We start from the raw sequence: 24,959 nt of genomic DNA, 5'->3' as shown, positions 1-24,959 counted from the left end.
CAGGCGGTTAAGAAAGCAAATGGCATGTTGGCCTTCATAGCGAGTGGATTTGCGTACAAGGGCAGGGAGGTGTTGCTACAATTGTACAGGGCCTTGGTGAGGCCACACCTGGAGTATTGTGTACAGTTTTGGTCTCCTAACCTGAGGAAGGACATTCTTGCTATTGAGGGAGTGCAGCGAAGGTTCACCAGACTGATTCCCGGGATGGCGGGACTGACCTATCAAGAAAGACTGGATCAACTGGGCTTGTATTCACTGGAGTTCAGAAGAATGAGAGGGGACCTCATAGAAACGTTTAAAATTCTGATGGGGTTAGACAGGTTAGATGTAGGAAGAATGTTCCCAATGTTGGGGAAGTCCAGAACCAGGGGACACAGTCTAAGGATAAGGGGGAAGCCATTTAGGACCGAGATGAGTAGGAATTTCTTCACCCAGAGAGTGGTGAACCTGTGGAATTCTCTACCACAGAAAGTTGTTGAGGCCAATTCACTAAATATATTCAAAAAGGAGTTAGATGAAGTCCTTACTACTAGGGGAATCAAGGGGTATGGTGAGAAAGCAGGAATGGGGTACTGAAGTTGCATGTTCAGCCATGAACTCATTGAATGGTGGTGCAGGCTAGAAGGGCCGACTGGCCTACTCCTGCACCTATTTTCTATGTTTCTATGTTAACCTGACATCAGTACTGGAGAAAATGTTGGAATCAATTATTAAGGATGAAATAGCAGCGCATTTGGAAAGCAGTGACAGGATCGGTCCAAGTCAGCATGGATTTATGAAAGGGAAATCATGCTTGACGAATCTTCTGGAATTTTTTGAGGATGTAACTAGAAGAGTGGACAAGGGAGAACCAGTGGATGTGGCATATTTGGACTTTCAAAAGGCTTTTGACAAGGTCCCGCACAAGAGATTGGTGTGCAAAATCAAAGTACGCGGTATTGGGGATAATGTACTGACGTGGATAGAGAACTGGTGGCAGACAGGATGCAGAGAGGTGGGATAAATGGGTTCTTTTCAGAATGGCAAGCAGTGACTAGTGGAGTGCTGCAGGGCTCAGTGCTGGGACCCCAGCTCTTTCAATTCCTTCATCTAAATCGTTAATGTATATTGTAGTGTAATATCTCCAAGTTTGCAGAAGACACTAAACTGGGTGGTGGTGTGAGCTGTGAGGAGGATGCTAAGAGGCTGCAGGATGACTTGGACAGGTTAGGTGAGTGGGCAAATGCATGGCAGATGCAGTATAATGTGGATAAATGTGAGGTTATCCATTTTGGGGGCAAAATCACGAAGGCAGAATATTAGCTGAATGGTGGCAGATTAGGAAAAGGGGTGGTGCAACGAGACATGGGTGTCATGGTTCATCAGTCATTGAAAGGGGACATGCAGGTACAGCAGGCGGTGAAGGCGGCAAATGGTATGTTGGCCTTGATAGCTAGGGGATTTGTGTATAGGAGCAGGGAGGTGTTACTGCAGTTGTACACGGCCTTAGTGAGGCCTCACCTGGAATATTGTGTTCAGTTTTGGTCTCCTAATCTGAGGAAGGATGTTCTTGCTATTGAGGGAGTGCAGCGAAGGTTCACCAGACTGATTCCAGGGATGGCTGGACTGACATATGAGGAGAGACTGGATCGACTGGGCCTTCAGTCACTGGAGTTTAGAAGGATGAGAGGGGTTCTCATGGAAACGTACAAGATTCCAACGAGACTGGACAGATTAGATGCAGGAAGAATGTTCCCGATGTTGGGGAAGTCCAGAACCAGGGGACACAGTCTTAGGATAAAGGGTAAGCCATTTAGAACTGAGACGAATAGAAACTTCTTCAGTCAGAGTTGTTGACTTGTGGAATTCCCTCCCACAGAGTGTTGTTGATGCCAGTTCATTGGATATAGAAACATAGAAAATAGGTGCAGGAGTAGGCCATTCGGCCCTTCTAGCCTGCAGCGCCATTCAATGAGTTCATGGCTGAACATGCAACTTCAGTACCCCCTTCCTGCTTTCTCGCCATACCCCTTGATCCCCCGAGTAGTAAGGACTTCATCTAACTCCCTTTTGAATATATTTAGTGAATTGGCCTCAACAACTTTCTGTGGTAGAGAATTCCACAGGTTCACCACTCTCTGGGTGAAGAAGTTTCTCCTCATCTCAGTCCTAAATGGCTTACCCCTTATCCTTAGACTGTGACCCCTGGTTCTGGACTTCCCCAACATTGGGAACATTCTTCCTGCATCTAACCTGTCTAAACCCGTCAGAATTTTAAACGTTTCTATGAGGTCCCCTCTCATTCTTCTGAACTCCAGTGAATACACGCCCAGTTGATCCAGTCTCTCCTCATATGTCAGTCCAGCCATCCCTGGAATCAGTCTGGTGAACCTTCGCTGCACTCCCTCAATAGCAAGAATGTCCTTCCTCAGGTTAGGAGACGAAAACTGAACACAATATTCCAGGTGAGGCCTCACTAAGCTGTGTACAACTGCAGTAACACCTCCCTGCTCCTATACTCACATCCCCTCGCTATCAAGGCCAACATACTATTTGCCGCCTTCACCGCCTGCTGTACCTGCATGTCAACTTTCAATGACTGATGAACCATGACACCCATGTCACGTTGCACCTCCCCTTTTCCTAATCTGCCACCATTCAGATAATATTCTGGTTCCTCGACATATTGGTCTAGAAAACCATCCCTTATGCACTCCAGGAAATCCTCCTCCACCGTATTGCATCCAGTTTAGCTAGCCCAATCTATGTGCATATTAAAGTCACCCATTATAACTACTGCACCTTTATTGCATGCACCCCTAATTTCCTGTTTGATGCCCTCCCCAACTACTGTTTGGAGGTCTGTACACAACTCCCACTACCGTTTTTTGCCCCATTGATATTCTGCAGCTCTACCCATATAGATTCCACATCATCCAAGCTAATGTCCTTCCTAACTATTGCATTAATCTCCTCTTTAACAATATTCAAGAGGGAGTTAAATATGGCGCTTACGGCTAAAGGAATCAAGGGGTATGGAGAGAAAGCAGGAAAGGGGTACTGACGGAATGATCAGCCATGATCTTATTGAATGGTGGTGCAGGCTCGAAGGACCGAATGGCCTACTCCTGCACTATTTTCTCTGTTTCTATGTACCCAGTTGATTTCACTTTCCCATCAAATGTACAAGCAGAGATATCCTCCTCAGCTGCTGAACAGTGGAAGAACATTCATCAGAAACTGGGCTGAGAACAGGAACTTGATTAAAAGAAAGGCTTGCATTTCTATAGCACCTTTCACCACCTCAGGACGTCCCAAAGCGCTGTACAGCCACTGAAGTACTTTTGTACTGTTGTAATGTAGGATATACAGCAGCCAATTTATGCACAAGAAGCTCCTACAAACAGCAATGTGATCATCACCAGATAATCTAGTTTTAGTGATGTTGATTGAGGGATAAATATTAGCCAGGACACCGGGGAGAACGCCCCTGCTCTTTTTAAAAATAGTGTCTTGGTTTAACGTCTCATCCGAAAGGATTGGTGCAATTAACAGAGCAAACCTGGCCCCCACTTTGCATTCCACAGGGTTCGTGCACCAGCTGACTGCGACTGGGATCTGTGGTACACAAACATTGTTGTAAAATTACACAGAAGTATCTGACTAAAGGGAGATTGGCCACTTGGGCGGTACCTGGAGTACGTTGCGGAACTATCACTCAGCGAGAATCAACACATTTGGAGAGGACAGAAGTCGGATTCCTTCATCCAGTACACATCTTTCATTCCAATAAAACACTGAACACTACTTGCATACGGAGGACTGAATCTTCCATCAATTCCTCAGAGGCCTGGGGCAGGTGGGAAGGAAATGTGATCAGGATATGAGCTACCACATCCCCACACATTGTCACACACTCTGTGATGCAGACTAAATTCGTCAGCTCTCAGGTGAGTTTAAATAATTGATGCTGCTGTGTCAGTGTTTGTATTCGGGGCAAAAACAGAGAAACGACTTCTGCAGTAAAAGACAGCAGCATGTAATTTTGGCAACTTTGTGAACGAAGATTAAGTAAGTGAGGGAAACACTTTGTTGTCATCTCAGGCAAGGACTGGCAAGCAAACGGATGAGTTTGCAGCCTATGTATAAACATGAGCACCATCCTGGCTGAAATAAAGAAAAATGAACTCCTACTGGGAGAAAGGTCAGAGCACAACGGGAAGAATACACGAAGCTTCAGAAAAGTGTTAAGTATGAGAGGGAAATGGGGAACTTGTAATCACGGAACAGCAGCAAAACTATCAGAAGAGATGAAAGTTTTAATGATATTAACTGGGAGAAATCTGAGGACAAAGAACCACTAGTGAAAAATGTCAACTATTTCCCATCAAGGACTGTTGCATAGGGACTCACAGCACAGAATGAGGCTATTTGGTCCATCGTGTTTATACTGGCTCTTTCAATTAGTCCCACTCTCCTGCTCTTTCCCCATAACCCTGCAAATTTTTCCATTTCAAGTATATATCCAATTCCTTTTGAAAGTTATTTGTGAAACTGTTTCCACCGCCCTTTCAGGCAACGCCACATCACAAATCGCGACTCGCGCAGCTGTGCCCCTCCGTTACCGCTCACACGGTTGTGTCTATCGTGTAAAAGGCACCTTTATTTGAGCCAATCACATTACAGGATATAAAGCAGTATAAATGATGCAGCTCTAAATAACAGGTGATTAAAGGGTTAAACGCTCTGGTGGGAACAGACTGACTGCACACATACAGGGTTAAACTTTTCCTCCGCATCTCATTGCAGCTTCAAAGCCAGCTCTTTCTTCCTATTAAGGCGGTTTGTGACATACGAGACTAATTGCACAAGAGACATAAGTGGGGCCACAGGTGTCTCAAGTGAACTGAATTGTCCAGCAAGATGTCCTGATGCCTCTCATGTCGGCTCGGTCCAGCTGGGTCTCAGCGCGTGTCAATGCCTGCTAATACATTTCAAAGCTGCAAGCTCTCCCTCCAACACTCATACACTTCATCTGAACTGTGTCATCAAGTCCTTAGTCTCACCAAAGAGGCGGCGAAATATCAGCACAAGAATCGTGCAGAACAAAGTGACTTGACCTTTTCAAATTTTTACCAGCAGCTGCCCCAATATTTCTGCCTCACAAAGTGTAACCCATTCACTGATGTTACTGTGCACATTTTAATATAATAAATCTACAATTTATTTCCTGATGAATCCCAAGTAATCCAACTATCTGACTGTATTGCATAGCCAAAATCTAGAGTGCAACCAACATTAAAATACAGCCAATCTTCTCTTCCGCAAAGGTGCTGACTCTCACTGGGGAACAGTTGCCTTGAAGTTGATAATTACAAGCAAATTTGAGGTGTCACGTTGAGCTGTGGAAATTTGTGAACTAGAGTCATAAAGTCCAATTTTTAAAAAAAAATCCTTTTTCCACTTCTATTGTGGCTCCCTCAGCTTCCGGCCCCAATCACACAGCTCCTATTGGTAGGGTGACCTGTGATTGGACACCATATGGGGAGAGGGTGACGGGGTGACCTTGGTCAGCACTGGGGAGGTTGGGCCAGATTCACTAACATTCTCTCAGCAGAGACAGCTGAGAAGCTGATCCTGTCATTATGACTTTTCTCACCAGTTGGCTGGATCAGAGCCAAGACCCGCCACCAACTGCTGTATTATTCCCAGTGGCAGGTTCATGTTTTACATTATTACTTTGTCCCATATCATTAGCTCACAGTATCGCCGAGGGCCTCTCTCTGTACTTCAGTTTACCTGGATCGGCACTGCTGCTCCTGGCCCACCCTAGGGCCTCCGTTGATGGACAGTTGAGGGGTGCAGAGAGAAGCTGGACTTGGCTAGCTGAATTTCATACCTTCCGCAGGCTGGCTGAGATATTGTCCACGTGCCAATACAGTATCTGACACTATGGCATCACATCCAAGCCCAAAAAATCTCAATGAACCCTCCCACCATTCCCACAAACTTGCAGGAGGAGCACTGGACAGGGATCGGGAGCAGGAATGCTGGCTGAGAACTGACCCAACAAAGGCTAGGCACTAGATAACTTGCTGACTCCTTGCGGAGCAGCTTGTGGTATCCATTGAAGTTTACCGGTTACTTCAACTTAGAAACCAAAAAACATGAATAGATTTTTTTTTAAGTCTATAATAATTTGAACAGAAATCTCATATCAGATCAGAAAAGAAAGCAGAAAACAGAGTCTGCCACATCAATTGAGTGCTTTATTAAAGATATAAATCAGAACAGAACGGGGTCCTGGGACCTTTATACAGGAATACTGATAGAGCCTCCAAGGTGCTCTGATATATTAAAGGGGCCAGAACTGATCACAAATTACACCACACTGCCAATCACATTTAACAAACCCCAGGATCAGAAGACACTGCGATTTCTGCTTGGTGGTTTGTTTGTGTTCACTGTACCTGGACACCCTGCACCCCTTTAAATAAGATGGGAATGCACTGAGTGTCACAGTATAGACGTGTCGGCTTGAATTACACAGCAGAGTCGTAAAACCACACACCAGCAAAGCTCGAGTGTCCAACTCCGCAACCCCTGCCAGGTGGCACTGACTTGACATTTACAGCCATTGAAATGAATTACTTACGTTTATATATTGCCCTTCAAATCCTCCGGATTTTCCAAACACATCACAACAAATGGATTACATTTGAATTTACTGTTTTGTAGAATCCCATAAAAAGTAAATAAATGATGACCAGTTCATGGTTCTCAGGTGTTGGTTGGGGGATAAGTATTGGCCAGGACATCAGGAGAACTCCCCTGCTCTTTGAAATAGTACTGTGGATCTTTTACATCCACTCGAGGGGGAAGTTTAACTTCTCATCCAAAATAACGCACCTTCGACAGTGCGGCACTCCCTCAGTACTGACCCTCGACAGTGCGGCACTCCCTCAGTACTGACCCTCGACAGTGCGGCACTCCCTCAGTACTGACCCTCGACAGTGCGGCACTCCCTCAGTACTGACCCTCGACAGTGCGGCACTCCCTCAGTACTGACCCTCGACAGTGCAGCACTCCCTCAGTACTGACCCTCGACAGTGCGGCGCTCCCTCAGTACTGACCCTCGACAGCGCGGCACTCCCTCAGTGCGGCACTCCCTCAGTACTGACCCTCGACAGTGCGGCACTCCCTCAGTACTGACCCTCGACAGTGCAGCACTACCTCAGTACTGACCCTCGACAGTGCAGCACTCCCTCAGTACTGACCCTCGACAGTGCGGCGCTCCCTCAGTACTGCCCCTCCGACAGTGCGGCTCTCCCTCAGTACTGACCCTCGACAGTGCGGCACTCCCTCAGTACTGACCCTCGACAGTGCGGCGCTCCCTCAGTACTGACCCTCGACAGCGCGGCACTCCCTCAGTGCGGCACTCCCTCAGTACTGACCCTCGACAGTGCGGCACTCCCTCAGTACTGACCCTCGACAGTGCGGCACTCCCTCAGTACTGACCCTCGACAGTGCGGCACTCCCTCAGTACTGACCCTCGACAGTGCGGCACTCCCTCAGTACCGACCCTCGACAGTGCGGCACTCCCTCAGTACTGCCCCTCCGACAGTGCGGCGCTCCCTCAGTGCTGCACTGGAGCGTCAGCCTGGATTATCGACTCAAACAGAGTGGAACTGAACCCATACTTTTTGACTCAGGAGGTAAGAGAGCTGCCACTGATCTGACAATGATGCTTGCTCCAATACAGACAAGATCAAAATGGGAATGGTCTCGAGACGAGAGTGAGATAAGGAGGTGGAAACAGAACTGAGCGGTATTGTAGGTCTGCTTTGGCATGTTGTCCCACTTGTTGAAATGGAGAACCGTATTCCACAATCTGAGACCAAGGTATAAAGAGTATGATAAAACTTTCAAAGTGTATGAGATACAAAATGCAAAAATGGGAGAGACTTCATTCAATGACAGCGTGACAGCCATCATTATGGGTCGCCATTGAGGACTGAGATGGGGAGAAATTTCTTCACTCAGAGGGTGGTGAATCTTTGGAATTCTCTAGCCCAGAGTGTGGTGAAAGATCAGTGGTCGAAATAGATAGATTTTTGGATATTAAGGAAATCAAGGGAGATGGGAATAGTGCAGGAAATTGGAGTGGAGGTAAAAGATCAGCCATGCCTCAAAGGGCTGAATGGCCGACTCCTGCTCCCATTTCTTAATATTCTTATCATAGTCTTGATCTGCTCCAGACAGGCATTATGCTTCACTCATTATCTTCTCAACTCTTCACTTGTCGAATTCATCACACACTTTGTCCTTTCACAATTCACCACCTACTATACCAACAACAACTCAAAATTCCACTCTGAGCCTAACCTGGCTGCAAGAACTCAAAAACACAAAGTGCAGCTCACTCTGCAGACAATCCTACATTAGATCCCAGGTGAAACATTCACTTGTATTTACTCTTTCAGATGAGGACTCTGCTGTATTGCCAGCAAAAAGCACTTTCTATTCCTCTGCAAGTATGTTAACTTGCACAGCAGGGTTGCAGTTACCAGATGTCTTCCTTATGGCAACTTAGGAAAACAGTGGAAGATCATTGGTGGGGTGCAAGCCAGGCAGGGAAGGGAGGGGGGCAGGAGGACAACAAAGTGGTGAATTATTTTGAAATTGTTCAGTTAAAACTTCAGGACCACCAACTGAATCATGAACCAAAATAAGGACCTCAGACTCTAAAGCATTGATTTTTGTTTATATTCTGGAGCTGACTGTGGATCTGTATGCAGTGACAGACAGCAGCTGTCCTCCAGTACCTCATGCAATTGGCTCCTCTTCATGTTTAGGATAGACCGTGAGTGTTAGTGAGATGTTCAACCATAGGGCACATCACAACCAGCCTGTTCCTGCCCTCACCAGACAACTACACATGCACTTCCCAGCAGCAAACACTGGACCCGGACTACTGGTTAATTTTCCTCTCTCTAACTCAAGGGCACGGAGGCAAATTGTAAAACCCTTACCACCATACAAACTCAGATCAGCCAATTCCACACTGACCAAGGACTGAACCCAAGACTGAGTACCACACTGGACAGTGTGTATACCTCCCAAGTCTTTGGGATAGTCCTGGATGACCTAGTTGCGTAGTAACAGCCACTGTACACATGTTGTGCTCCTAATAAAGCCGTGCTATGAAAATTATACAAAGCAGCCCATCCTGCACTACAAAGGGTTGTGGTCTGCCTATTTGGTTACTATGCAGCTCGCTGCCCTAGAACAAATCAACTGAAACAAGCCAGGCACGGACATTAAAGCAAACCTCAAAAGTGATCCACATTCAATTCAATCCCCAAGAATTTTTTTTAAACACGGTTTCTTCCTAGCTGTGTGTCTCCATTATCCTCCCTCCATCAGCCAGCCTGTCTTGAAGAGGCTGAAGTCTTGAGCAGGTGGCATGATTCCTTAGAGAAGGTCTTTGCACCCTCTTCAACATGGATACCCCACTAGAACACAGTGCATATGCAGTGGGCTAATTCTACTCTGGTTGACAGGCAAGATTGAATAAATCCTAGGGTTCACTTTGGGTTCATGGTTCTTGAGTTGGGTTGAGTTCAATTGACTGAATTGATGTTGGGTGAAGTTGGTTAGATCTAGATTGGTGCTGGGTAGATTTGGGTTGTCCATTAGTAGTTGTTTTTCAGTCAAGTGCCAACACTGAATAATGACAGCTCCTCAGATGGTTCAGTACCTTAAGTGTAGATCCCAGTCCCAGCTGCGATCCTCAAAGGGATTAAGCAGAAACTGGAAGTAAAGTTACTGCAGGAAGTTATAAACAAAGTAAAATAAACATGTTGGTTTCCATCCTTCTCGACCTGCCCGCAAGCCTTGCGGTTACTGAAAGCGAATGAGCTTGTCGTAATCTGGATCGATATTCCTACACAATAACATCGATAACGTCATTGCAAAGAGCTGTGGGTTGAGAGAGAGAGAGAGAGAGAGAGAGAGAGAGAGAGAGAGTGAGTCAATATCATAGCACCACACCACCCAATATAGCCTGGCACAGTTCAGCATGACTCGATACAGCAAAGAGTACCACCCCCCTTATACACTCACTGACAGTGAACACTGCCACCATATGGAGAGCAAGTCCAATCCTTGTGTACAGGCACTGGGTGATGGTGAGCTGCATATCCTCTGTCACTCCTGGAGTGCAGTGCTGATGGGACAGAATTTCCTGCCCAAGTCTGCCTGATTTGCTCAAGTGGAAAATGCAGGGCAGTGCGTTCAGCTGATCAGAGTAGTACAATGGCTAGAAGCGTGATTACTCCATCTCTGAATGAATGATGCTACCCCCCAGTTCTCTCTCCCGACATCTCACTTGGGTCAGGTGCACATTGGGCTCCTACTCACCCAAGTGGCCATTTGTCAGGTATGAACCTTGATTGCAGGGCATTTAATTGCAGAAGAGTTTACAGCCAAGTTCAGTGCTCTCCCATTTGCTGGGTGGGAAGGCAGCATTTGATGTGTGCCCTCCCAATCCAGGGCAGGAAAGCAAAGTGTAGCCAACTGCCAAACAGCATAAACTAACTTTCAAACCAGACTCCCTCAGTTAAACACTTTGATAGATTCGGAGCTCTTGTCACAACACAAACCCACAAAACAGCAGCTCTTTAGTTTTCCCCCTTTCTTAGCTTTTATTAGGTGGAACATAGACAGACAGCTTCAAAAGATAAGATCTCAAATGTAAGCAACTCACTGGTCTGTCCAGTCAGTAATAACTATCATGCCATCTCTTTGATCTGGAGTCTGCACTGTTATACCGGCCGATTCAACAGCAGTGTCTGTGCTCTTTCCTTGATCCTCAGACTGTGCCGTTTTACTGGACTGTACAGCAGGTGTCTTTATACTCTTTCCTTGACCCTGAGCTAGTGACGTTATACTGGACTGTACAGAAGGTGTCTTTATGCTTGTTCCTTGACCCTGAGGCAGTGACGTTTTACTGGACTGTACAGATGGTGTCTTTATACTCTTTCCTTGACCCTGACGCAGTGATGTTATACTGGACTGTACAGAAGGTGTCTTTATGCTCATTCCTTGACCCTGACGCAGTGATGTTATACTGGACTGTACAGATGTCTCTGCGCTCTCTTTTTGCTGCACATGTACTGAAATTCTAGGGGAGTTTGAGGATACACTCAAACTCTGCTGCTTCCTGACCTCAGCATGGAACTGAAACTTCTCCCAGCACATAACGAAGGAGAGAATGAGGAGGTTGAACTAGAAGTGAAGGCAGGAAAGGTGATTGATTGAAAAAAAATGGTGGAGAGAGAGACCATATCACGTGAAATAAAATTAATTGGCTTCACTCAAGCAGTTTTATTTCCACAGAGCAGCCCATGTTTAATATTTCTTTCACAAATTCCTTCCCCCCCCCCCCCCCCCCATGAGCTATTACACACCATCCCTGGTTCCCAATCCCCTCCTCACCCCTTCCCCAGCTGTCAGATCAGAGAACAGTTCAGGGAGTCTCTCCCTCCTTCACCAAGCATCCTGCATGGTCCTCTGCCTTTTGCAACTATGTTGACATCGATGAAAGTACATAGTGGTAACATAGAAACATAGAAATTAGGTGCAGGAGAAGGCCATTCGAGCCTGCACCACCATTCAATAAGATCATGGCTGATCATTCAACCTCAGTATCCCTTTCCTGCTTTCTCTCCATACCCCTTGATCACTTTGGCTGTAAGGGCCATATCTAACTCTCTTTTGAATATATCCAAAGAGTTGGCCTCAACAACTTTCTGCGGTAGAGAATTCCACAGGTTAACCACTGAGTGAAGAAGTTTCTCCTCATCTCAGTCCTAAATGGCCTACCTCTTATTCTTAGACTGTGACCCCCCTGGTTCTGAAACTCCCCAGCAACGGGAACATTCTTCCTGCCTCGAACCTGTAAGAATGTTGTATGTTTCAATGAGATCACCTCTCATTCTTCTAAACGCTAGAGAATTAGGTCTAGTCTACGCAATCTCCTCATAGGACAATCCACCCATCCCAGGAATCAGTCAGGTGAACTTTTATTGCACTCCCTCTTTGCAAAGTATATCCTCCCTTAGGTAAGGAGACCAAAACAGTGCACAATACTCCAGGTGCGGTCACACCAGGGCCCGATATAATTGCAGTAAGACGTCTTATACTCAAATCCTCAATCCATGCTAGTATATTACCCCCAATCCCATGAGCCCTAAATGTGTTTAATAACCTCTTGTGTGGCACCTTATCGATGCCTTCTGAAAATCCATATACACTAGTTCCCCCTTATCTATTCTACTAGTTACAACCTCAAAAAATTAAGATTTGTCAAACATGATTTCCCTTTCATAAATCCGTGTTGACTCTGCCAATCCTATTATTATTTTCTAAGTGTCCTGTTACCGCGTCTTTAATAATAGATTCTAGCATTTTCCTCCAACTGATGTCAGGCTAACTGGTCTGTAGTTCCCCGTTTTCTCTCTCCCTCCTTTCTTAAATAGTGGGGTTACATTAGCTACCTTCCAATCTGCAGGAACCGTTCTAGAATCTATGAAATTTTGGAAGATGACAACCAATGCACCCATGATCTCTATAGCCACCTCTTTCAAAACCCTAGGATGTAGGTCATCAGGTCCAGAGGATTTATTGGCTTTCAGTCCCATTAATTTCTTCAGAACTATTTTTTTTTAAACTAATACTAATTTCTTTCAGTTCCTCATTCCCGCCAGACCCTTAGTTCTCCACTATTTCCAGGAGGTTTTTTGTGTCTTCTTCCAAGACGACAAAGTATTTGTTTAATATTTCCTTATTCCCCTTTATAATGTCTGTCTCAGCCTGTAAGGGACTCGCATTTACTTTCGCTAATCTTTTCCTTTTTGCATACCTATAAAAGCTTTGAGTCTATTTTTATGTCTCTCACTAGTTTACTCTCATATTCTATTTTCCCTTTATCAATTTCTTGATCCTCCTTTGCTGAATTCTAAAATCCTCAGGCTTACTGTTCTCTTTGGCATCATTATAAGCCTCTTCCTTTAATCTATTATCTTTAACTTCTCGTTAGCCACAGTTGGACCACTTTTTCTGTGGAGTTTTGGTACCTAAAAGGAATGTATGGTTGTTGTAAATTATATATTAATTCTTTCAATGCTAGCCATTACTGTCTACAGTCATACATTTACACGCACTTTCACACAAATGCAGAAATTACCTTGCCAATATTCAATGTAGAAATCTCTGAGAGCAGAATGCAACCAAACCAAAAGGAAGTTAGATTAGTTCAGTAAGGTATTGCCAAACACCTTACACAAACATCAACATAAAAGCCCTGAAATCATCAGCAAACTCAGGCAACTCACAACAAGAGGGAATTGGGGACTACTGCAATGCATGCCGCAAACCTGTTAGACACCATGCAATGCTCCCTCATGCCAACCTTCCTCACCCCCCCCACACCCCAAACACCAACCACCCTCCTCACCCCCACACCCGATCAACCTTCCTCACCCCAACCTCCCTCACCACTCCCCCCACACACCCCACCAATGTACCCCACCCACCAACCTCAATCCCGCCCCCCCCCCCCCCCACCCCCACCCACTGCATGCACTATGTTAAGAGTAGTTTTCTCCCTCTTTGATTTAACACTGAAATTGAGGGGAAACCAGTCCAGAGGGACAGCCTAACTAGCCACACAGTGCTGGGGCTGGGGGGTCTCCGTAGCTTTGCCCCACTCCCTGGAACAACTTCCCCACGCCATTTTAAAAACCTTCTCAAATCCCATCTTTTCGACCAGGATTCCAGTTCCGCACACTCTCCCCGGGAGTGCCCCTTGGGGCTTGTTTTTATACTAAAGGCACGGCATAAGATAAGAAATAGGAGCAGGAGTAGGTGACCTGGCCCTTCGAGTCTGCTCCGCCATTTAATAAAATCATGGCTGATCCGATCATGGACTCGGGTCCACTTCCCTGCCCGCTCCCCATAACCCCTTATTCCGTTATCATTTAAGAAACGGTCTATTTCTGTCTTAAACTTATTCAATGTCCCAGCTTCCACAGCTCTCAGGCAGCGAATTCCACAGATTTACAATCCTCAGGAGAAGAAATTCCTCCTCATCTCAGTTTTAAATGGTCAGCCCCTTATTCTAAGATCATGCCCTCTAGTTCTAGTCTCCCCCATCAGTGGAAACATCCTCTCTGCATCCACCTCATCAAGCTCCCTCATAATCTTGTGTTTCGATAAGATCACCTCTCATTCTTTTGAATTTCAATGAGTAGAGGCCCAACCTACTCAACCTTTCACTCATCTCCAGAATCAACCTGGTGAACCTTCTCTGAACTGCCTCCAAAGCAAGAATATCCTTTCTTAAATATGGAAACCAAAACTGTATGCAATATTCCAGGTGTGACCTCACCAATACCCTGTATAACTGGAGCAAGACTTCCCTGCTTTTATACTCCATCCACTTTGCAATAACGACCAAGATTCCATTGGCCTTCCTGATCACTTGCTGTACCTGCATACTATCCTTTTGTGTTTCATGCACCAGGATCCCCAGGTCTTGCTGTACTGCAGCACTTTGCAATCTTTCTCCATTTAAATAATAACTTGCTCTTTGATTTTTTTTTTCTGCCAAAGTGGATAACCTCACACTTTGCAACATTATACCCCATCGGCCAAATCTTTGCCCACTCACTTAGCCTGTCTATGTCCTTTTGCAAGTTTTTTATGTCCTCCTCCCATCTTTGTATTGTCAGCAAACTTGGCTACGTTACACTCAGTCCCTTCATCCAAGTAGTTAATATAGATTGTAAATAGTTGAGGTCCCAGCACTGATCCCTGCGGCACCCCACTAGTTACTGATTGCTAACCCGAGAATGAACCATTTATCCTGACTCTGTTTTCTGTTAGTTAGCCAACTCTCTATCCATGCTAATATATTACCCCCAGCCCAGTGAACTTTTATCTTGTGCAGTAACCTTTAATGTGGTGTCTTGTCAAATGTCTTCTGGAAGTCCAAATACACCACATCCACTGGTTCCCCTTTATCCACCCTCCTCATTACATCCTCAAAGAATTCCAGAAAATTTGTCAAACATGACTTCCCTTTTATAAAACCATGCTGACTCTGCCTGACCGAATTTTGCTTTTCCAAATGTCCTGCTACTGCTTCCTTAATAATGGACTCCAACATTTTCCCAACCACAGATGTTAGGCTAACTGGTCTATAGTTTCCTGCTTTTTGTCTGCCTCCTTTTTTAAAAATAGGACCGTTACATTTGCAGTTTTCCAATCTGCTGGGACCTCCCCAGAATCCAGATAATTTTAGTAAATTACAACTAATGCATCCACAATCTCTGCTGCTACTTCTCTTAAGACCCTAGGATGCAACCCATTAGGTCCAGACAATTTATCTGCCTTTAGTCCCATTATCTTACTGAGTACCACCTCCTTAGTGATTGTGATTGTTTTAAGTTCCTCCCCCCCTATAGCTCCTTGACTATCCACTGTTGGAATATTGTTAGTGTCCTCTACCGTAAAGACTGATACAAAATATTTGTTCAGAGTTTCTGCCATCTCCATGTTCCCCATTACTAATTCCCCGGTCTCATCCTCTAAGGGACCAACATTTACTTTAGCCACTCTTTTCCTTTTTATATACCTATAGAAACTCCTGCTATCTGTTTTTATATTTGCAATTTGTAGCGGAGTGTCTCCCCAGACAGTAGCTTAGTCCAAGCTCCCTTCCTTGGACCCACTCCAGGTCCAACACCACCCTGGGACGGAGTGGAGCTGCTTTACATTCACAATCTTTTTCAAACAGTGGAGCTCGTCTCCATCCGCGCATCCCCTGTGCGCGCGTGACCCTCACTATTTGCCCGGGGAGTCTAGTTCTGGAACTTCACTCCACTCAAAAACAGAAACACGGGCACCTGTCAGGAAGGCTCAGGAGATCAGTGGAGGAACCTGTGTACTGTGTCCGAGTCAGGGTCATGCTACAGCGGAGAATGATACAGAGCAACTGGAGAAACTAAACAAAACAGGAATTATCAGGCACCTCCTGAACCTCCACATACCTCATTCCCCACCCCCCCCACATTGCCCCACTCACTTCCCTGCTCCCAGCTCACTTTCCCCACCTTCCCAAGCTTTGTGGTTGCCATTTTCTTGTTGTGTATCATGTAGCGAAAACCAGAAAAAGCCAAATTAGATATGCGAGGGCAGTCTCAATGTGCCCCCCTGATGGTTCACTCCTCACCATCCTTCATTGACTCACCTCCACAAAACTGATGCCAATGCAGACAATCATGATGCTGATGATGTTATCCTTCATCCATGCAAACACGTTATTTTTGCAGCTCTGGGGGTGGAAAGGCAACAGAAATTCAGTCAGTACCAGCAGCATCACTTTCTCTGCCCATTAACAGGGCTTCTCTCAGCCTATCTCACGCCTCAGATACTATCAGCAATTATCATTGAGCAGGTACCAATACATTACAATCTAAACCTTTCTAGTCAGTCACCTGCACACATACAGGCCAGAGACAGGATTGGTGTAAACAAACTTATTCCTCCAACCTTGGTGGGACCCCTGGGCCCTGGAATCTGGGCCCTGATGTGCAAGGTCTACACATGCAGGGGGTGAGTCACATGCCCTACGAGACTGGTGAACAGTTACCTTCAGGTTTTTGGTCAGTGGGTTGGTGGAGGCTAGGCAGAATCCGGTTTGCTGGGTGATGTTGAAGTCGGTGGCATTCTCGGGGAAGGATTTGTGACAGGAGCAGGGAAAGGAATAGCTTATCGATCCTCCAGACTCATTTCTCCTGACATGTGGGTTTTTCATCCACTCCCGAGAGTTATTCCAACCACAACAAGAGAACTGGAAACAAGAGAAATGGAAGGTAATAGGATGGAGACGTTTACACATTCCATGCCAAGACCAGCAGATTACCATACAATCTGTGACTGTTGAATTTTATATTAATATTTATAGTGGACTATCAGAATAAATGGGATAATATTCACATATCAAACCAAGATATGGATTGACCATAACGGAGCAGAATCCCCAATTGCAACTTAGTCCCTGCTATGCTGTTCAATGCTGCGATAGTTCAGAATCTCTCCCTTCATCAAACTCACTGACTCCAGGTCTGACCTGGATAAAAATGCTCTGTTCAAATCAAACTCTGCACAAATTCATTATCCGTGACCAACAGACCCCAATGAGCAAAATGTAGACTATAAGTGTTGTGCTCTTAATAAAGTAATGCAACTAACAAGCAAGTGTGACCTTAGCTCCTTTATTCGGACTAGAGTGCCGGTACAGCATGGGAGGCCGGCTTATATACAGCGCACCCAAGAGATGCTGGGATCCCTTGGGACTCCCAACAGGTAGGCCCTCTGGTGCCAGTATTATACAGGCTGCCTGGGGTTGCATACATAACAATAAGGTGTTGGATATTATGAAGGGTTTTTACAGAGTGAATGAGGAGAAACTATTTCCACCAAGGATCGGTAACCAAGGATACAGCTTTAATGTGATTGGTAAAAGAACCAGAGGAGGACATGGAGATTTATTTATTTATTTATTTATTTTTATAAACGCAGCGAGTTGTTCTGATCTGGAACACGTTGCCTGAAAGGGTGGTGGGAGCAGATTCAATAGTAACTTCCCAAAGGAAATTGGACAAATACTTGAAGGTGAAACCATTGCAGGGCGATGGGGAAAAGAGCAGGGGAGGGGAGGGGTGGGGCAGGGGAAGTGGGACTAATGGGATCGTTCTTTCAGAGAGCTGGCACAGGCACAATGGGCTGATTGGCTTCCTTCCATGCTGTATCATTCTATGATTCCAATTCAGGAAATTTGTTTACCCATTTTTAGAGAGCTGGGAATCCTCTGCCTATATTACACTCAGCCTTACTCAAGGACAGAGGGTTAATGGCTGAGAATTTGGGCTACAATGCCCAGGCAAGCACCAGGGCAGCAGTGGCACTGTAGCTGTTGATCCATCGATGCCAGCCTGGGTCAGCGGTGCAGTCAGGCCATTTGGACTATGGAGGACTTCATAGCGGAGTCCGATCATGCCTACATCCTTGTCCAGACACGTACAGGAAGCAAGAGTCCTGGATGATTTTCCTTTCTCTGGCTGAGACCCTGTAGCTGACAATTCTTAATACTAAGAGGGATTTGAGCTGCCAAACCCCCAAACTAAAAGGGATTTATTTTCACCTTGGTAATGTACCATGTGAGCTTAACCATTGCCCATGGTAACTGGTCACAGTTTATAATGAGGAAAGGAGATCAGCCATTTGATACAGTGTGAAGCTAGGTCTGTTGCTCACATTTAACCAGAGGTGGCAATGATGGTCTGCATCTCTGTTTATTTGGTTCCTTTTTCGTTACCAAAGAACATAGGACAACCTGTGCAGTGTTGATCTGAATCTTGGTTTGATCCGTGACTTGTGCTGAATTGAATGAAACACCGGAATGTATCGGTTCCAAAATTAAAGCAGTCCACCTGTTTGCAATTTGAAAATACAATACTCTATTCTCTCTCTCATAGTCTTAATCACTTTCTCTGCCAAAAATCCTCTTCCATTTCCCCAACACTATCTCCCTCCCAAGTCTGTTCCTTACATTCATCATTTTCTGTCAGAAGTTCAATCTAAACCGACTGGTTTGATTTCATGAAATTGTTCATAAACAGTTACCAAAACCATTAAACCCTAAATATTAGCAGATACAGTGCTGTAAACTTGCTGCTGTCCCAGTCCATCTGTTCTCAGGTCGGCCCAGATGAGACACTGTCCCTTTAAGCTGCCATTCCAAAGTTTGCAGATGACACTGAGCTGGGTGGTGGTGTGAGCTGTGAAGAGGATGCCAAGACAAACGTAGGTCCCTTGCGGTCGGATTCAGGTGAATTTATAATGGGGAACAAAGAAATGGCAGACCAGTTTGAACAAATACTTTGGTTCTGTCTTCACGAAGGAAGACACAAATAACCTTCCGGAAGTACTAGGGGACCGAGGGTCTAGTGAGAAGGAGGAACTGAAGGATATCCTTATTAAACGGGAAATTGTGTTAGAGAAATTGATGGGATTGAAGGATGATAAATCCCCGAGGCCTGATAGTTTGCATCCCAAAGTACTTACAGAAGTGGCCCCAGAAATAGTGGATGCATTGGTGATCATTTTCCAACAGTCTATCGACTCTGGATCAGTCCCTGTGGACTGGAGGGTAGCTAATGTAACACCACTTTTTAAAAAAGGAGAGAAAACGGGTAATTATAGACCAGTGAGCCTGACATCAGTAGTGAGGAAAATGTTGGAATCAATTATTAAAGATGAAATAGCAGCGCATTTGGAAAGCAGTGACAGGATCGGTCCAAGTCAGCATGGATTTATGAAAGGGAAATCATGCTTGACAAATCTTTGACAATTTTTTGAGGATATAACTAGTAGAGTGGGCAAGGGAGAACCAGTGGATGTGGTGTATTTGGACTTTCAAAAGACTTTTGACAAGATCCCACACAAGAGATTGGTGTGCAAAATTAAAGCACATGGTATTGGGGGTAATGTACTGACGTAGATAGAGAACTGGTTGGCAGACAGGAAGCAGAGAGTCGGGATAAATGGATCCTTTTCAGAATGGCAGGCAGTGACTAGTGGAGTGCCGCAGGGCTCAGTGCTGGGACCCCAGCTATTTACAATATACATTAATGATTTAGATGAAGGAATTGAGTGTAATATCTCCAAGTTTGCAGATGACACTAAACTGGGTGGTGGTGTGAGCTGTGAGGAGGACGCTAAGAGGCTGCAGGGTGATTTGGACAGGTTAGGTGAGTGGGCCAATGCATGGCAGATGCAGTATAATGTGGATAAATGTGAGGTTATACACTTTGGGGACAAAAACACAAAAGCAGATTATTATCTGAATGGCGGCAGATTAGGAAAAGGGGAGGGGCAACGAGACCTGGGTGTCATGGTACATCAGTCATTGAAAGTTGGCATGCAGGTACAGCAGGCAGTGAAGAAGGCAAATGGTATGTAGACCTTCATAGCTAGGGGAACTGAGTATAGGAGCAGGGAGGTCTTACTGCAGTTGTACAGGGCCTTGGTGAGGCCTCACCTGGAATATTGTGTACAGTTTTGGTCTCCTAATCTGAGGAAGAATGTTCTTGCTATTGAGGGAGTGCAGCGAAGGTTCACCAGACTGATTCCCGGAATGGCTGGACTGACATATGAAGAAAGACTGGATCGACTGGGCCTTTATTCACTGGAGTTTAGAAGGATGAGAGGGGATCTCGTAGAAACATATACAATTCTGACGGGACTGGACAGGTTAGATGCAGTAAGAATGTTCCCGATGTTGGGAAAGTCCAGAACCAGGGGACATAGTCTAAGGATAAGGGGTAGGCCATTTAGGACTGAGATGAGGAGAAACTTCTTCACTCAGAGTTGTTAACCTGTGGAATTCGCTACCGCAGAGAGTTGTTGATGCCAGTTCATATTCAAGAGGGAGTTAGATACGGCCCTTACGGCTAAAGGGATCAAGGGGTATGGAGAGAAAGCAGGAAAGGGGTATTGAGGGAATGATCAGCCATGATCTTACTGAATGGTGGTGCAGGCTCGAAGGGCTGAATGGCCTGCTCCTGCACTTATTTTCTATGTTTCTATGTTTTGATGGTCCATTCTCCCACTCACTTGGAGTTGGATGAAATCCCAACTGTCCTCCAGGCTCTGGTGCATCGCATCCATATTGTGGTACTTTTCAATCAGTTGTTTCACCACAATGCTCAGCTGTTTCTCAATCTAAAGAAAGACGAGAAGGAAATTACTTCATAGCTAGGGGAACTACAGAGTTACAGGAAACTCACCAATCAGGCAGTCCTACTGCTCAGATTACCACAGCTTGCATTTATATAGCATCATTAACATAATAAAAACACCCCAAGGCACCTCACAGGAACAATTATCAAACACAATTTGACACCGAGCCGCATCAGGAGATATTAGGGGCAGGTGACCAAAAGCTGGGTCAAAGAAGGAGGTTTTAGGGAGCGTCTTAAAAAAGGAGAGGGAGAGAGGTGAAGAGATTTAGGGTGGGAATTCCAGAGCTTGGGACCTCGGCAGCTGGAAGTACAGCCGACAGTGGTGGAGTGATGGAAATTGGGGATGCTCAGGAGGCCAGAATCAGAGGAGCGCTGAGATCTCGGGGGGTTGTGGGGCTGCAGGAGATTACAGAGATAGGGAAGGGTGAGGCAATGGAGGGATTTGAGAACAAGGATGAGAATCGTTTCAGGAAGTGACTCTCAATCCAAAAGATCATTTGAAAAAATACCAGAGAACAGGAAGGTGCCAAGATTGAGTCCTGAATTATCCCAGCATCCGTACAGGAAATAAATGCCTAAGCACAGCAGAAGGAGTGAGCTGACGTTCCCCTAGTGGGGAGAGGGGTGGCAGGGGGAACAGTTACCTTCGGCAGCAGACTGAGGTCAGGGCCAAACCATGTGAGGACCCACAGACCAACACCTTCCCGCGATACACAGATGGCAATTAGTCATTGGCTGTGTGGGCAGCATAGGTCAGGATAAAACACCCTGAGCTGCGGGGAGAAGGCAGCTCGACCGAGATTGGACAGGCCTGCTCAGTGCGAAACCCTTGCGACCCACACACTTTACTCACATTACTGGAACTCACCGACTTTCTCTGTGTGTAAATCAGAACTGCAACAGTGATCTGTGACGCCAGCAGGAATACGAGTAACGTGAAATACTGGGAAAGTGACAAAACCATTTGATGTGAGGTTCAGTGCTCAAGTCATTTCTACACAAGCACAATTGAGCGATGGCGGCTCCAATCCCACCGCCTGACCCCCGACCCCTGACCCCGTAACCAGACCCCACCGCCAACACCGGCCACAGCTTTTTAATCAGAGGCAGGTTCTATTTTACTGAACACGTTCACACCCATGAAAAGAAAGAGGAAGAGAGGAGAGTGTAAGAAATATGAAAGAGATTAAAATAGAAACAGTGGCAGTTGATAAAAACAGGAAATATTTTCAAAGAATTTGAAAAAGGGAAATGGATAATTTAGCCTCTTTCAATCTGAGAGCCCAGAGCCAAACCCAGACCTGCCCTCGTACACCAAGCAAAGCAACACAAGTGGGGGCAGGTACAGGGGGTTAGATACAGAGTAAAGCTCCCTCTACACTGTCCCCTGAAATATGCCCCAACCCTCAAACAGCCACTGCAGAAATGCAACACACTCTGGACTCAGGTGAAATGGGCAGTTTTTGTTATGGTCTCACATCCACTTGTCATTTGATGTGAACAGCCGCAGGCCACAAACTCCGAGAATTTGATGCTGAGCATATGGTGGCTGGAGGGAGAGCGCTGAAGGCCACATCAGTAGCTCAGAAAACTGCCCATTGTTTTATGCAAAATTAGCGGGAGGTTTTTTTCGAGAAGAGAAAGCTGGTGTTTTATACAGAGATCATTGGCAAATTTGGGGAGCTATTGTGAGATGCAGATGTTCCAATAATGAGTCTTTGTTCCTTTATACAGCACTGAGTGGGTATACCATATGTGAGTGTTTGCTGCACACTGAAATGTGCAGTGTGCAAACACTCAGAATTCACCAACACATTGCTGGGAAATTCTCTAAAACTGACAGTAAATTAAAGCCACCTCCAGTTCTCCTTCTCCATTCAGTTCAAGGTTTCTCTCAGTCATTAAGTTTCTCTCTCCCAGATCTGTTTAATCTCTGTACTCTTGCATGTTCTCATCTGTTGATCATATTCCCTTGCCCTGATCCTCGACAGAAGGATCCTCCATCCTCAGACACACCACTTGTTCACTGAAGCGGTTTAAATAAACGGAATAACTATTTGTACTAAGTCTCCCGATGCACGAGCAGAAGCGAGAGTTAGGACAAAAATCACCGACTCGGCGCCCCACCCCCCCCAGTGCAATTCCCACTAACCCTTTTCTGCACATGTCCAACACCACGCTGCCCGCATCCATCCAGCAACAGGTGAACGCATCCACTGTGCAGAGCCCCCCGCAAGCATCCGGGGGGGGGGGAGCGAGAACTCGAGACAGATCACATTCTGGTGCGTGCAAGCTCGGTGAGTGAGTGTGTTACAAGGTACATTGTTGGGGTAGATGAAATCCAGAAGTCATGACACTGTCACTATTCATACCCAATAAACCCGTTAACAATCCACACACAATGCACAATGTCCCATCTATCAGGGGGGGGGGCAGCGAGGGGAGGTAAGGGACTTTGGCTGGAACTTGGTGGCTTTTGGGGAGATCTATCCTCGGAGGCTTCTGAAGTCAAAATGGATTGAATCACATTCAGAACTTGGGCTGGGCAGTTCCGGTTACACATTCCAGAGGAACTTCAGGGTGTGGCTTATCCTCCAAGGGGACCAATCAGCAATAGGTCATGTGATAATGAAGAGCCACTCAGAGAAATGGCTGCCTTTCAGTTAGTACAAATAGACACGGCCTTAAATAAAAGCTGCCACGTCTACACTTCTGCTCGAAGCCAAGCTCGTCAGTCTGAAAACTCCCGCACTGAAAGATCTCTGAGCCCCGCTCGAGCCAAGAGCTGCCCCCACATGACCCCGACCCCCCCTCCTCCCCGTGTGACCTCCGAACCCGAACGTGACCCCCTGACCCCCCTTCCTTCCGTGACGTCCGACCTCCACCACCCCGCATGACCCCTGACCCCCTCCTCCCCAACGTGACCCCCGACCCCCTCTGGTTACCTAGCTGGGGTCAGAGGCCGGGCTTGGGAGGGGAAGGGGGAGGGGGAGGAGAGCTCTTGGCTCCCGGATAGGAACAGTGAAAAGAATGAAAGAAAGATTTGAATTTATATAGCGCCTTTTACGACCACCGGATGTCCCAAAATGCTTTACAGCCAATTGAGTATTGTTGAAGTGTAGTTGTTGTGATGTGGGAGACCCGGCAGCCAAATTGTGCACAGCAAGCGCCCACAAACAGCAATGCGATAATGTCCAGATAATTGGTTTTATTGATGTTGGTTGAGGGATAAATATTGGCCAGGACATTGGAGATAACTCCCATATTCTTCTTCCAATAGTGGCCATGGGATCTTTTACATCCAGCCGAGATTGGACACCAGCCGTTTTCTGTTTATACAAATCTCTGACATGAGATCTTTAGTTTAATGTGTCCTTTAACCCTCCAACTTTCTTCCCTCAGTAGTTGGCACTTACACTGAATAGCAATTTGGAAAGGGAATTGCCAGATTGAAAGAACAGGAAATATTTACAGAGCACTGAAGATCAGAGTCGTTCATCAGCCCCACATCCCTGAACCCGAGGCTCCATTACGTACAGATCCCTCAGCCTGGCATGTGGATTGGGGGTGCATGTCATCACCGTCCGTGCCGCATGTCATCACCGTCCGTGCCAACCGTTTCCTGCAAATCCCACCGTCACAAACCAATACTCACAATTCCCAGCATACATTTCACCTCCTTCAGAGCCCCGATGCAGCCGAGAAATCCCATCATCATAGTGAAAGTGCCAAGGCCAGAGAGCAGGTAGGACCAGAGGTGCAGGGGCACGGCGGCAGTCTCTGCACAAAACAAGCCGGTGTAAGCAACCTCACACACACCCCACCCCACCCCCCCCCACCACCCATCACCCCCACCGCCCACCCATCACCCCCCCCCCACCCCACCCCCCCCCACCACCCATCACCCCCACCGCCCACCCATCACCCCACCCCCCCCACCCATCACCCCACCCCCCCCCACCCCACCCCCATCACCCCCCCCCGCCCACCCATCACCCCCCCACCACCGCCCATCACCACCCCACCCCCCCCACACCCCCACCGCCCACCCATACCCCCCCCACACACACACCCCCCCTCCCCACCCCCCACACACACACACCCCCC

General features: G+C 46.4%; 1 protein-coding gene across 1 annotated transcript; it reads right to left on the bottom strand.

Annotated features, from left to right (window-relative positions):
• Positions 1-6,228: 6,228 nt before the first annotated feature.
• Positions 6,229-24,626, bottom strand: LOC139230083 (leukocyte antigen CD37-like). Its single transcript, XM_070861887.1, has 6 exons — positions 24,508-24,626; positions 21,721-21,795; positions 20,725-20,832; positions 16,697-16,897; positions 16,295-16,378; positions 6,229-9,960 (listed from the first exon to the last, which is right to left on the bottom strand). Exons 1-6 carry the CDS (start codon positions 24,568-24,570, stop codon positions 9,883-9,885), a joined length of 609 nt encoding a protein of 202 aa, XP_070717988.1. The 5' UTR covers positions 24,571-24,626; the 3' UTR covers positions 6,229-9,882.
• Between the last annotated feature and the right edge of the window lie 333 nt (positions 24,627-24,959).

The sequence above is a fragment of the Pristiophorus japonicus genome, chromosome 19, assembly GCF_044704955.1.
Source record: "Pristiophorus japonicus isolate sPriJap1 chromosome 19, sPriJap1.hap1, whole genome shotgun sequence".
In the NCBI taxonomy this organism is placed as follows: Eukaryota; Metazoa; Chordata; class Chondrichthyes; family Pristiophoridae; genus Pristiophorus; species Pristiophorus japonicus.
Note: the sequence above shows the minus strand (reverse complement) of the source record. Positions and strands in the feature narration are given on the sequence as shown.

Bases quoted from the DNA above. Each gene is read 5' to 3' on its own strand.
- LOC139230083 (XM_070861887.1), bottom strand. From the start codon at position 24,570: ATGATGATGGGATTTCTCGGCTGCATCGGGGCTCTGAAGGAGGTGAAA. The intron at 21,796-24,507 runs GTGAGTATTGGT...TCACTTTCCCAG, and splicing joins TGAAATGTATGCTGGGAATT to TATTTCACGTTACTCGTATT. The intron at 16,898-20,724 runs GTGAGTGGGAGA...TCTTGTTTCCAG, and splicing joins GGGATTTCATCCAACTCCAA to TTCTCTTGTTGTGGTTGGAA.